The sequence below is a fragment of the Zea mays genome, chromosome 1, assembly GCF_902167145.1.
Source record: "Zea mays cultivar B73 chromosome 1, Zm-B73-REFERENCE-NAM-5.0, whole genome shotgun sequence".
NCBI classification, from domain to species: domain Eukaryota; kingdom Viridiplantae; phylum Streptophyta; class Magnoliopsida; order Poales; family Poaceae; genus Zea; species Zea mays.
Genome location: NC_050096.1, coordinates 65099205 through 65112138, shown reverse-complemented (window position 1 = coordinate 65112138; position 12934 = coordinate 65099205). Strand labels below are relative to the sequence as shown.

At 48.6% G+C, this 12934-nt stretch overlaps 1 protein-coding gene across 1 annotated transcript; it reads left to right on the top strand.

Annotated features, from left to right (window-relative positions):
• Positions 1–18: 18 nt before the first annotated feature.
• On the top strand, positions 19–2726 carry LOC103635681 (probable polyamine transporter). The gene is made up of 2 exons (XM_008658078.2): positions 19–1347; positions 2171–2726. Exons 1-2 carry the CDS (start codon positions 279–281, stop codon positions 2722–2724), a joined length of 1623 nt encoding a protein of 540 aa, XP_008656300.2. The 5' UTR covers positions 19–278; the 3' UTR covers positions 2725–2726.
• The last annotated feature ends 10208 nt before the right edge of the window (positions 2727–12934 follow it).

Here is a 12934-nt window from a genome sequence, read left to right as displayed (position 1 = left end):
ATATATTAATAAACTTCTCATTTAAGTAAAGTCTACATATATGATATATAGAAACAAATCGTAGTAATGCACGGACAACTAACTAATGACAGTGTCATATAATAGCGTGTAAAATCCTAACCAACTAGTTTTTTCCTTTTTACTTTTTGATTATATTTTTTAATGAAACTAAAGTTAGTCTAAAAGTCAAACACTTCAAAAACTCTAACTTTAAAGGTACTTTAAAGTTTATAAAACCGAGCAAATTTTTTGTTGTATTAATAAAATCTCATCTATGTATGTTAAACAGTTTATTAAGATTTAAAACTTGCATTTGGACTGTACACCATGTGGTGCACGGCGCGGTCACTTTTCTATTCGTTCTGCCATCGGCACAGCACAGGGAAGAGACTGCTCGGCTTCGGCTGCCCCATCGTGAATCTCCAACGACGATGAAGCAGGGAATCCATGGAAGCGACAACATCTCACCACTCCACTCCAAGGCGTCTCCTGAAGCCCTGCCCGGCGGCGACGCGACCCAGTTCCCAATCACGGGCGTGGCTGGCACTGGCAGCGGCACCGGCCATGCAAGGGGTCGGAACAAGCTGACGCTTTTCCCCCTCATTTTCCTCATCTTCTTCGAGGTCGCCGGCGGGCCATACGGCGCCGAGCCGGCGGTGCAGGCCGGCGGGCCCCTCCTGGCACTCATCGGATTCACCGTGTTCCCATTCGTCTGGGCCGTCCCGGAGTCTCTCGTGACCGCCGAGCTGTCGACGGCGATGCCTGGCAACGGCGGGTACGTGGTGTGGGTGGACCGCGCGTTCGGGCCGTTCGCGGGGTCCCTGATGGGCACGTGGAAGTACGTCTGCAGCGCCATCGGCGCCGCGGCCTTCCCGGCGCTGTGCTCCGACTACCTGACGCGCGTGGCCCCCGCCGTGTCCCGCGGCGGCGCCAGGGTCGCGACGGTCGTCACGTTCAACGTCGCCCTGACGCTGCTGAACTGCACGGGACTGAGCGTCGTCGGCTGGACGGCCGTGGCGCTGGGCCTCGCGGCGCTGTCGCCGTTCGTGCTGATGGTCGGCGCCGCGCTGCCGAAGGTCCGCCCGCGGCGGTGGGGCGCGACCACCGCCGCAGGCGGCAAGGACTGGAAGCTGTTGCTTAACACACTGTTCTGGAACCTGAACGGCTGGGACAGCGTGAGCACGATGGCCGGCGAGGTGGAGCGGCCCGGAAGGACGTTCCCGGCGGCCCTGGTGTCGGCAGTCTGCATAGGGTCTCTCGGCTACGTGCTGCCTCTCTTGGCGGCCACCGGCGCCGTCGATGCACCGCCGGAGGCCTGGGGAGACGGCTACTTCGCCGACGCTGCAGGTGCGCATGTTACTCTTTGAATGTTCTCGTTGCTTCTTGTCGCGTTGTTAGCGCGCGTCACGTCAAGATCAGATTCACTCATGGACTTGCACGTCTTGGACCAAAAAAATCAAGCGAAACAACGCACAAGTAGCAACAGGGACAGCTTGACAAACTTGCCCGGCCGGTTTCCGTCTATTGATTTTCTTTTGGCTAATCTAGCTGTGAGAACGTGTGTGTCGAGCGAGCCTAGTTTATTAGAGATGCTATTTGGTTATTTACATGAATACTTGCTACATAATTTCAAAATCTATTATAATTTGTTATATTTTTATATGACCCGATAACCAGTGCTCTATAATTTACCATATCATCGCAGAAGCCTTAATCCACTTTTAAATAAAATAAAATCATTTAATTGACGCTATCTATATGTTAATATATCATTAGAAAAGATGATTTTGTTGCACTAGATGATAACCTAGCCTGGTTTAATTTAGTAGTCGTGCCGTGCTTGATAACATACTAGACGCGCTGGACTGACACGAGCGCAACTCGCTTTATTTTTCTAATTTTTATATTAAACATCTATATAAATATGCGTATATCAGTATAATTTATAAGTAAACGATTGCTCTCTTGGCTAGCTGAGTCCAGCGCACGCTCACCTCATCGTGATAACCAAGATTTGATCCATAAAAATAGCATGTTTTACTAATTTTTTATTATTATTTTCGCATATGCCCCAGCCCCCAGCGGACAATCTGTGTTTGATTGGGCCGTGTCAACGTCGGACCTATATCGGGGCGGACCATGCCGGCCCATCTAACCATCTACGACGCAGGTCTGATCGGCGGGAAGTGGCTCAAGTACTGGACGGAGGTGGGCGCCGTGCTCTCCTCCATCGGCCTCTACTCCTCGTCGATGAGCAGCGCGGCGTACCTCCTGGCGGGCATGGCGGATCTGGGGCACCTCCCGTCCCTGTTCGCCGCGCGCGCCCCCGCGTTCGGCACCCCCTGGGCCAGCATCAGCGTGACGGGCGCCATCGCGCTGGGCATGTCCTTCCTGAGCTTCGACAGCATCGTGGCGGTCACCAACTTCCTGTACAGCCTCGGGATGCTGCTCGAGTTCGCGGCCTTCGTCTGGCTCCGCGCCAGGCGCCCGGACCTGCCGCGGCCCTACCGCGTGCCCCTGGGCACCGCGGGCGTGGTGGCCATGTGCGCCGTGCCGTCGTCGTTCCTGGTGCTCGTCATGGCCGTCGCCGGGTGGAAGGTGTGCGTGGCCAGCGCCGCCTTCACGGCCGCCGGCGTCGTGGTGTACTATGTCATGGCGTTCTGCAAGGATCGGGGATGTTTAAAGTTTGGCGCCCGTGCAGAGGGAGAGTACGAAGGTTGCTAACAGTATGAACTGTGTTGTGTGATAGCAGAAACCCACTCCCTCGCAGTGCACTGCAAGGTCGCGCTGGTATTTGTGCCCAGTTCTCCTATGCCAAGAACAACTACAACGTGATGATGAAAAAAAAACTTCATAGGCAGTTTAACCTGTTCTAAGTCCTAACTAGTGGCGTGCACAGAACTAAAATGGCAGTTTAATCTGTTCTAAGTCCTAACTAGGCGTACACATAACTAAAATTCACGGTGGGCCAAGAAGACCGCATGACAAATCAAACAAGAATATAAAAAGCTAGTGCTACATAAAATTCAAGTGTCATATCAATATACGATACAAGTTCAAAGAAAAAACTATATGACCAAAAGAAGCAAACATACTGATAAGTTCTGGCTGACTGAATCAGAATCGTGGTGCATACCTTGTCGACAGGGGCGGAGCCAGCCCTTTTTTGGGGGTCAGCTGACCCCGGTAAATTTCTGAATATCTAATGGAAAATGGTGTTAATAACAATAGTTCTATAGTGAAGATCTAGTAGAAAATACTGATGACCCGATAAAATTTTTGCTAGCTTCGCTACTGCTTGTCGATCTCGTTGAAGGACAGAGGCACCGAGCCAGGAAGGAGGCGGGGTCAAGGAGAACCATCACTCGCTGATTCGTTAAGCTCGCTACTCGTTAGGATGAGTCACATCGTCACGACGAGCGAGATCAGGCCTGTTAGGCGGGTCAACATCGCGACGACAACGAGCAGGACATGGGTGTTGGGAATGGAATGGGGTGGGACCGGTGGCATCATGCGCCGGGAAGGGGGCAACAACGGGCAATGTCGGGAATGGGACATTCGAGCGGACTGGTTCGAGTGTCGTGAGGAATAATGGGATTGATCAGATATATGCAAGAACTATATTAAGGATGAGGATGGGACTCGGGAGGACTAGGTCGTTCCGACTAGGAGGTCTAGGACTGGACTGGTTTGGTCTATCCAAAACTTTTATCTCTACTACGTAAAACACCAGTTTTCATCGTTCTACGGTTTTCATCGACGTCATGCACACTCACATTTAAATGGTACAAAGCTAAAATTATATACAGATAGGGATCCAAACAATGGTTGTTGATTTCAATCCCGAATTCACGACCACCTAGCCAACAGAACACACATGTTTTTTGTGTTTTATACTCTATACTTAAGCATAAATGTAAACTATAACAACATACGACACTTTGCTAATTTTTCTATACTTAACAATAAATGAACATTACATATAAGATGTATTATTAAAAACTGAGGGAGGGCATGGTCCACTTTGCCTTATGTGGATCCGCCCCTTGACTTTGCTAATTTTTCTATATTTAACAATAAATGAACATTACATATAAGATGTATTATTAAAAACTGAGGGAGGGCATGATCCACTTTGCCCTATGTGGATCCGTCCCTTGTCCTAACGTTATGTAACTAGTGTGTAGAATAGTCTATAACAACATTTACCCATATACTTAGACCACTTGTTGAACATAAAAAGTAGCGAACGGTCTGGTCCTAGGGTGAATTGACAACTTCATAAAATTTTACAAATATAAAAGGAGATTTATAGGAAGAATGGTTGAAGACACACCAGCAGTCTTCAACAGGCACTACCGGAATCCGGCTCTTTGCCGAGTGCTCGGCGCTTTGCCGAATGTCGCACTTGGCAAAGTCCTGCTCTTGGCAACGACCACATTTACCGAGAGCAGAGCTCTCGGCACAGAAATACACTCGGCAAAGAAATCTTCGGTAGAGAAGCAATACCTGTGCACCGGTAAAACTTTTTTGCCGAGTGTTGTGGCCCTGACACTGGGCAAAGAAGCAAGCTTTGCCGAGTGCCTCCTAGAGCACTTGGCAAAGAAGCTAACAAAGGGCCCCGCTGGTGGACCCTTTGTCGAGTGCAGGCTGGTAGACTTTGTCGAGTGTGTTAGGTGACACTTGGCAAAGGCGCCGTCTCCGTTAACAGGAGCCGTGACGACGACTTTTCTTTGCCGAGTACCGAGTGAGACTCGGCGATAAAAAGTACTCGGCAAAAAAGCCGTTGCCGATGTACTGTTCACCGAGATTTTTTTGCTGAATATTACACTCGACAAAGACTTTGTCGTGAGTTTTTTTAGGCAGGCACTCGGCAAAGCGATTCCGGTAGTGAGGCATTTATGTGATAAGAGATCGATGTACTAATAAGCACCACATACTTTTGCAGACTTGCCAGGCAGCGTGCATTTATTTATATAATTGCAAATATGCACTACCGGAATCGCAAGCTTTGTCGAGTGTTGCATTCTTTGCCGAGTGCCTTTTGTCGGGCACTCGGCAAAGAAAGCTTTACCGAGTGCCGCACTCGGCAACGATAGGCTCTCGGCAAAGAGACCCTTTACCGAGTGCTGAACACTCGGCACAGGGGGCTCTCGGCAAAGACAAGCTTGCCGAGTGTCAAACACTCGGCAAAGGGTGCTCTCGGTAAAGGGCCGTCAGCGGCCGTCCCAAAGCTGACGGCCGTTAGTCTTTGCCGAGAGCCAACTGCTGGCACTCGGCAAAGAGGCTTCTTTGCCGAGTGCCACATATTGGGCACTCGGCAAAATGCTCTTTACCGAGTGTCTTCTGTAGACACTCGGCAAAGTATATTTGTATTTTTTGATTTTGTCTCCCAAACTTTTTGTGGTATGTTCCTACACTATGTAGACCTACATGTACCATTTTGGGACAATTATAACAGTGTTTTCTATAGCTAGTACATTTAGTTTGTTTATTTGAATTTCTTCGGAAAATTCAGATTTGAACTGCAGGTCACTTGAAACTTGGAAAACCGTGCATGCAAAAATGATATACATGCTACTTAGCACAAGTTACGACCGATTTCAGGAGCGGACCAGAAACTTCGAGGACCATGCTCACTCAACATGACCGTGAACTTGCCATCCAGGTGTTTAAAAATTGTATAAAGCACAAACAAAGTCAGAAAATCATGAAATCTGTCCACGTGTCATGATATCATATGTAGAGGCTGTGATAAAAATTTGAAAAAGTTTCGAGAAAGCTGTAACGCACTATGTGTACAAACCTAAGAGATCCACATTGAAACTCTATGATTTCATGTGTAGTTCTCTTAGGTTTCTACACATAATATCTCACAACTTTCTCCAAATATTCTAAATTTTTTATCACAGACTCTACATATGATATCATGATACGTGGACAAGTTTCATGATTTTCTAAGTTTGTTTGTGTTTTATAAAGTTTTTAAACAGCTGTCTGGCAAGTTCACGGCCATGTTGAGTGAGCATGGTGCTCGAAGTTTTCGGTCCGATCCTGAAATCTGTCGTAACTTGTGCTAAGTAGCATGTATATCATTTTTGCATGCACGGTTTTCCAAGTTTCGAGTGACATGCAGTTCAAATGCGATTTTTCCGAAGAAATTCAAATAAACGAACTAAATCTACTAGCTATAGAAAACAATTTTATAATTGTCTCAAAATGGTACATGTAGGTCTATATAGTGTAGGAACATACCACAAAAATTTTGGTTGGGAAAATAAAAAAAAAATAAAAAAGTACTTTACCGAGTGTCAAGAAATGACACTCGACAAAGATAGTCTATGCCGAGTGCCTGACACTGGACACTCGGCAAAGTAAGTTTTTTGCCGAGTGCCTACCTCTGGAACTCGGCAAAGTTAATTTTTAAATAAAAAAAGAACTTTGCCGAGTGCCAGATCTGTGGCACTCGGCAAAGTATATTTTTAAATTAAAAAAAATCTTTGCCGAGTGCCAAATCGCGGGCACTCGGCAAAGAGCTCGACCTTAATCAAACCGACGCGGGTCTTCTCTGTTCTCGCTCGCTCTCTTCTCTTCTCTGTTCCACGCGCAAAACCGCCGCCGCCCCTCGCAAAACCGCCGTCGCCGTCGCCGTGATAGCAGGCGCCGCCGCCCCGACCATCCGCCCGCTCGCCCGGACCACGCCGGCCACCGCGCGCCCCGCGGCCCCTGCTCGCCGTCCACCGCGCCGACCACCGTGCGCCGCCCAGCGCGCCGGCCACCTGCCCGCCGTCCACCGCGCCGGCCCCTGCTCGCCGTCCACCGCGCCGCCCCTGCTCGCCGTCCACCGCGCCGGCCCCTGCTCGCCCCACGGCCCCTGCTCGCCCCGCCATCGCCGTGAGTTTTGCCTAATGAATTATTATTGTTTTGATTGAGCCAAACTATGATTGTTTTGACTGATGAATTATTATTGTTTTGATTGAGCCAAACTATGATGTATTTTTTGTTGATATACATAAGTAGTTCCACTTCACAATAAAAGCGATAGTAGCACAGTAGCGCAGTACGTAGAAAGTTTCTATATAATGTTTGTGTGGCGATAGATATGATTGTGTAGGGGGTCCTAGTTTTAGTTTTATGCCGATTAGATATGATTGTGTGGTGATAGTAAAATAGTTTCTATATAATGTGATGGTGGATATGGATGTCGATTAAATGTGATTGTCGGTTATCGTGCCGTTGATATATGTGTGAATGTCAGCCATCGTGCTGTTACTTTTATTTGCAGGTTTTGGAAACCTCCCTGTGAAGGGGAGGTGCTGCCGAATTTTTTTGTTGATAGACTTGTTTATTTTTTTGCAGAGGTCTTCCTAGCCGCTGCGGGTCTGCGTCGCGTCGCCACTGCACCGACCCGCCACAGCCCCACTAGCCTGACTCCACCGCCACCCTAGGTATAACCTCTATTTCCGCATCATGGTCGTAGATCACGTAACCCTGTTAGGCGTCTCCCGTTCGAAAGAGATACGGTGTAGATATGCAGATCTTTGCATATCTACAAATGTATCAGTTTCGAATTGTCCACGTTTTTTGGACAGCCCGCGGTTGCGTAGATGGTGTTAGTTTCCATGCTCTACTCCGGTCCGAGAAAGAGTTTCGGCGTCACCTCCCTGTTGTTCTCCGGACAGTACACTCTCCCTGCCAGGACGTGTATCCGGAGAACACCGGGGAGGTGCTGCCGAAATTCTATCTCGGATCGGAGTAGAGCATGGAAACTAACTCCATCTACGCAACTGCGGGTGGGATTAGGACCTATCCTCACCTATTAGAAGGTAGGAACGTAGTGTACATGCATTACATGTCTATATTAAACTATACTCGGTTATATATGTTAGAGGATGGAGGACCGTGAGTGGATGTACACGGGCCGCGTTCGACGTAATGATGTCACCCCAGAATGGATTAGGAAGACCGATGCTTTCGTGGAACGGGCATATGGCGAAGCTGCTAAAGGAGCTAGCCTAGTCCCTTGTCCGTGCAGCAAATGTGACAACCGGAAAAGAAAACCAAAGAAGGCCATGGTAGAACATATTTGGAAGAATGGATTTACGCCGGACTATACTCGGTGGATCTTCCATGGTGAAGCGCATCGCACGAGAGAGGAGGTGGTGAGACAACGCGTCGAGGATTACGATGCTGATGCCGGGGTAGGAGACATGTTGAACGACTATCACGAGGCACAGTTCGCCGAAGGACGTACGGAGGACGAGCCAGAGGCGACCGCAAAGGCATTCTACGACATGTTTGACGCGGCACAGAAACCCCTTCACGGCAAGACAAAGGTTTCTCAACTGGATGCCATTGGGCGTATAATGGCGTTCAAGTCACAGTATAGCATGAGTCGAGACGCATTCGATGGTTTGTTGACAGTTATTGGCAGCCTGCTTCCGGAGGATCACGTTCTGCCAAAGAGCATGTACGAGGCACAGAAACTCCTTCGTGCACTCAAGATGACGTATGAGCAGATACATGCTTGTCCGAAGGGCTGCGTCCTATTTAGGAAAGAACACACTGAGGCAAAGTACTGTCCGAAGTGTAAATCATCTAGGTTCATGGAGGTAGACTCTGGTGATGGACAGAAGAGGCAGCTCAACATCCCCGTGACAATCCTACGCCACCTTCCGTTCATACCGAGGATCCAACGTCTATACATGACAGAGGAATCCGCGAAACAGATGACATGGCACAAAAAAGGCAAACGATACAATCCTGACAAGATGGTTCACGCATCCGATGGTGAAGCATGGACCCACTTTGATGCCATTCACCATGAGAAAGCCAAAGAGGCTCGTAATGTTCGTGTTGCGCTGGCCACAGATGGGTTCAATCCCTATGGAATGACCGCTGCCCCATACACATGTTGGCCCGTGTTCGTTATCCCCATCAATCTCCCCCCCCGGCGTATGCTTTCAAAGACAGAACATATTCGTGTCGTTGATAATTCCTGGACACCCGGGGAATAAAATGGGCGTGTACATGGAGCCTTTGATTGATGAATTGGTCCGTGCTTGGGAGGAAGGGGTATGGACGTACGACCGAGCTACGAAGACAAACTTCAAAATGCATGTTTGGTACCAGTACTCCATGCATGACTTTCCAGCGTATGGGCTATTTTGCGCCTGGTGTGTTCACGGTAAGTTCCCATGCCCAGTTTGCAAGGAAGCTCTTAGGTTCATTTGGTTGAAGAAGGGTGGCAAATATTCGTCATTCGATAAACATCGACAATTTCTCCCTCCTGACCATGCATTCCGACTAGACATCAAGAACTTTACGAAAGGTGTCGTGGTGACAGACCGCCCACCTGCAATGATGACTGGTGCCGAAGTTCGCAAACAGATAGATGGTCTCGAGGCCAACCCAGAAGGTGGTTTTGTGGGATATGGTGAGCAACATATGTGGACACATAAGTCGGGCTTGACTCGGCTCCCCTATTATGATGACCTGCTCCTTCCACACAACATTGACGTGATGCACACTGAAAAGAATGTCGCTGAGGCACTTTGGGCGACAATTATGGAGATTCCTGATAAGTCAAAGGATAACGTAAAGGCAAGAGTGGATCTGGCAGAGTTATGTGATAGACCAAACCAAGAGATGAAGCCGCCTAGTGGTGGTAAGACATGGAGAAGGCCTAAGGCCGATTTCGTCCTGAGCAGGGCCCAGAGGAAGGAAGTACTACAATGGATCAAGATGTTAATGTTCCCTGATGGGTATGCAGCTAACCTTAGTAGGGGGGTGAACTTATCTACTCTGCGAGTCTTAGGGATGAAGAGTCATGACTTCCACATATGGATTGAACGAATTCTTCCGGCCATGGTTCGAGGCTATGTCCCTGAGCATGTCTGGCTAGCGCTTGCAGAGTTGAGCTATTTCTTCCGCCAGCTTTGTGCAAAAGAGTTAGCTCGGACCATGATTGCAGACTTGGAAAGGATGACACCCGTGTTACTGTGTAAGCTGGAGAAGATCTTTCCACCCGGCTTCTTCAATCCGATGCAGCATTTGATTATTCATCTCCCGTATGAGGCACGAATGGGGGGGCCCGTGCAGGGACGTTGGTGCTATCCAATCGAGAGATGTCTAAAGAGTATCCGAAAGAAATGTAGAAATAAATGCAAAATCGAGGCTTCCATTGCAGAGGCATACATACTGGAGGAGGTGTCAAACTTCACAACAACTTACTATGGTGACAAACTGCCGAGCGTGCATAATCCACCCCCTCGTTACAATGATGGCGGCAATGAATCGAACCTCAGCATTTTTCGAGGGCAACTCGGAAGCGCGAGTGGTTCGACCACCAAGACCCTGAGACATGAAGAGTGGCGCCATATCATGCTATATGTATTGACCAACCTTGAAGAGGTGGCGCCATACATGGAGCAATTTCTTCATGAATTCTGGCGTTGATCAAGGGACCCAACTCCACAGGAATATGATACCCTTCTTAGAAAGGGCGCGGGAAATGGATTGCCCGATTTCATTTCCTGGTTTAAACATAAGGTACGTGCTTAGTTTGTTATTCCAAGTTGCTCTTACGTGCGAATAATATAACAATCTAGCGTGTTTGAACTTGCAGGGCCAAAGAGAGCCGTCTATGAGTGCCGAGTTGAGACAAGTAGCCAATGGCTTTGCCTATAGGGTCAGGAAATTTTCTGGGTATGACGTCAATGGATACCGTTTTCGCACAACAAGCTACAACCAAAGTCGGCCCAATCGAAAAACCACGTGTTCTGGAGTCTTTACGCCCGGGCTTGACGAGGTCGAGTATTATGGAAGAATTGAAGAAATATATGAACTCAATTTTTATGGTTCCAAACCTCTTACTCCAGTGATATTCAAATGCCATTGGTTTGACCCTGAAGTTACGAGACGGACACATTCTAATCTTGGGCTAGTCGAAATTCGACAGGATTCCACCTTACCAGGAGACGATGTCTATATTGTGGCCCAACAGGCCACACAAGTGTATTATCTTCCATATGCGTGCCAAACGAAACAACATCTTAAGGGTTGGGATGTTGTGTATAAGGTATCACCGCACGCTAAATTACCTGTTCCAAACGATGAAGATTATAACTTAGACCCGGACACATATGACGGAGAGTTCTTCCAAGAAGATGGGCTCGAAGGGCAATTTGAGATAGACTTAACCGAAGCGATCGGAATGGAAGTAGATATTGAAATGGTTGTTGATGACGAGGATGATGAGGTGCAAAATGAGAATGACTTAGAAATACTTGAAGGCAATGCCAATGACGAAATTGCGCCTTCAGATGATGTTGACTATGAAATGGTTGATAGTGATGATGACACTTATGATCCGGCTAACCCGGACACATATGAAGATTATTTTTAATCGATGTAATGCTATATTTCATTTATTTTGCATATGTTTCTAAATACATATTTTTTATCTGTGCTTAATTGTTTACTCTTAATTGCAGGTTGTTGGACAAAAATGGTGGGCGGTGGGATGAGGACGAGGAGGGGGAGGGGGAGGAGGAGCACCCGTAGGACGGAGGAGGAGGCGCAGTAGGACGACGCCGTACAGCAGCAGGTGGAGCAGCAAGCCACTGTCGATGCGGCACAGCAGGACGACGACGATGCGGCACAGCAGGACGACGACGACGACGCCGCTCAGCAGGACGTCTCAGGTTCTGGCTCCTCAGGTTCGAGGAGTATCTACCTGCGAGGTCCCGCGAGCCTACCTAAGCGACCCATACTTCGTGACAGACGTCCGCTGATACGACCCGATGGAGAGAGGTAGGTAACTTTAGATGTTGTTGCTGCTTTTTCATATTATATGTTCAAATTAATAATAGAAACTAATACTTCATCTTAATCACTTCGACAGGTCTTGGATGGTTTTGGAGACTGCAGGGGGTCACGGCCGCAACCCCAATGGCATCCTCGGCCTTCTATGCCGGGAACACTTCCCTGGACTTGTCGAGTACGCCGGAGTGACGAGCCCAGCATACACCTTCGACCACTACGCCGTCGCCCCCGATGCAGTAGATCGGGACGGCAGACAATTCAACAACAAGGCGGAGCGGGTGAAGCAAGAGCTGTGGGTAAGTCTTCCTCGCACTATATTGTTTAATAAGTCGCATTTGTTGCATATTCTTGAAATAATGTATGGATACATCGTCTTTATATGTAGGATTTCTTCAGGTGCGATGCTGGATACGAGGCCAGGGCGGATGTGGTGTCTACGACGTGCTATAAGAAGCTCGTCGTGGACATGCACTACGAGGCGCGCATCCAGGCCATCGTCACTTACCACGGCTCCGTCCTTGGGGAGAAGGTGAACAAGAAGGACGCCCGAACCATATCATTGACTGCGGACCAGTACTTGCAGGTAAATACAAAACTTTATTATTGGTACTAAATATGCTTATTCTTATCTTCTGATATGCGGTGTACTTATATTTTTTTAGATGATTCCTCATTGGTGCGCCGCGCATCCTGAGTGCTGGGAGAAGATGGTGCAGAGGTGGTGCTCGGCTGAGTGGGACGAGGCGCACGACGCTAGCCGGGAACGGCGTATGCTGATGCAAGGTCCCTCCCACCATCAAGGCAGCCGCAGCCTGGGCAAATACGCGGAAGCATGGGTACGCGCTCTTTTTTATTTAGGTATATAACTTTCGATTAGACATGATTTCTAACCATATCGTTGGTTTTCTCGCAGTCGGCGACACATGGTGGCGCGCCTTGCTCCACGTTCTCAGCATATGCCATGGCCCACAAGGGGAAGGCGACGTCCGACGTTACCTACAACCCGGATGACGGGCCCGAGGCGTACACCAACCCCGCCATCCACAGCCGACTCAGTGAGTACACCGCCATGGCCAAGGAGGTCCATGGGCCAGATTATGATCCGAGG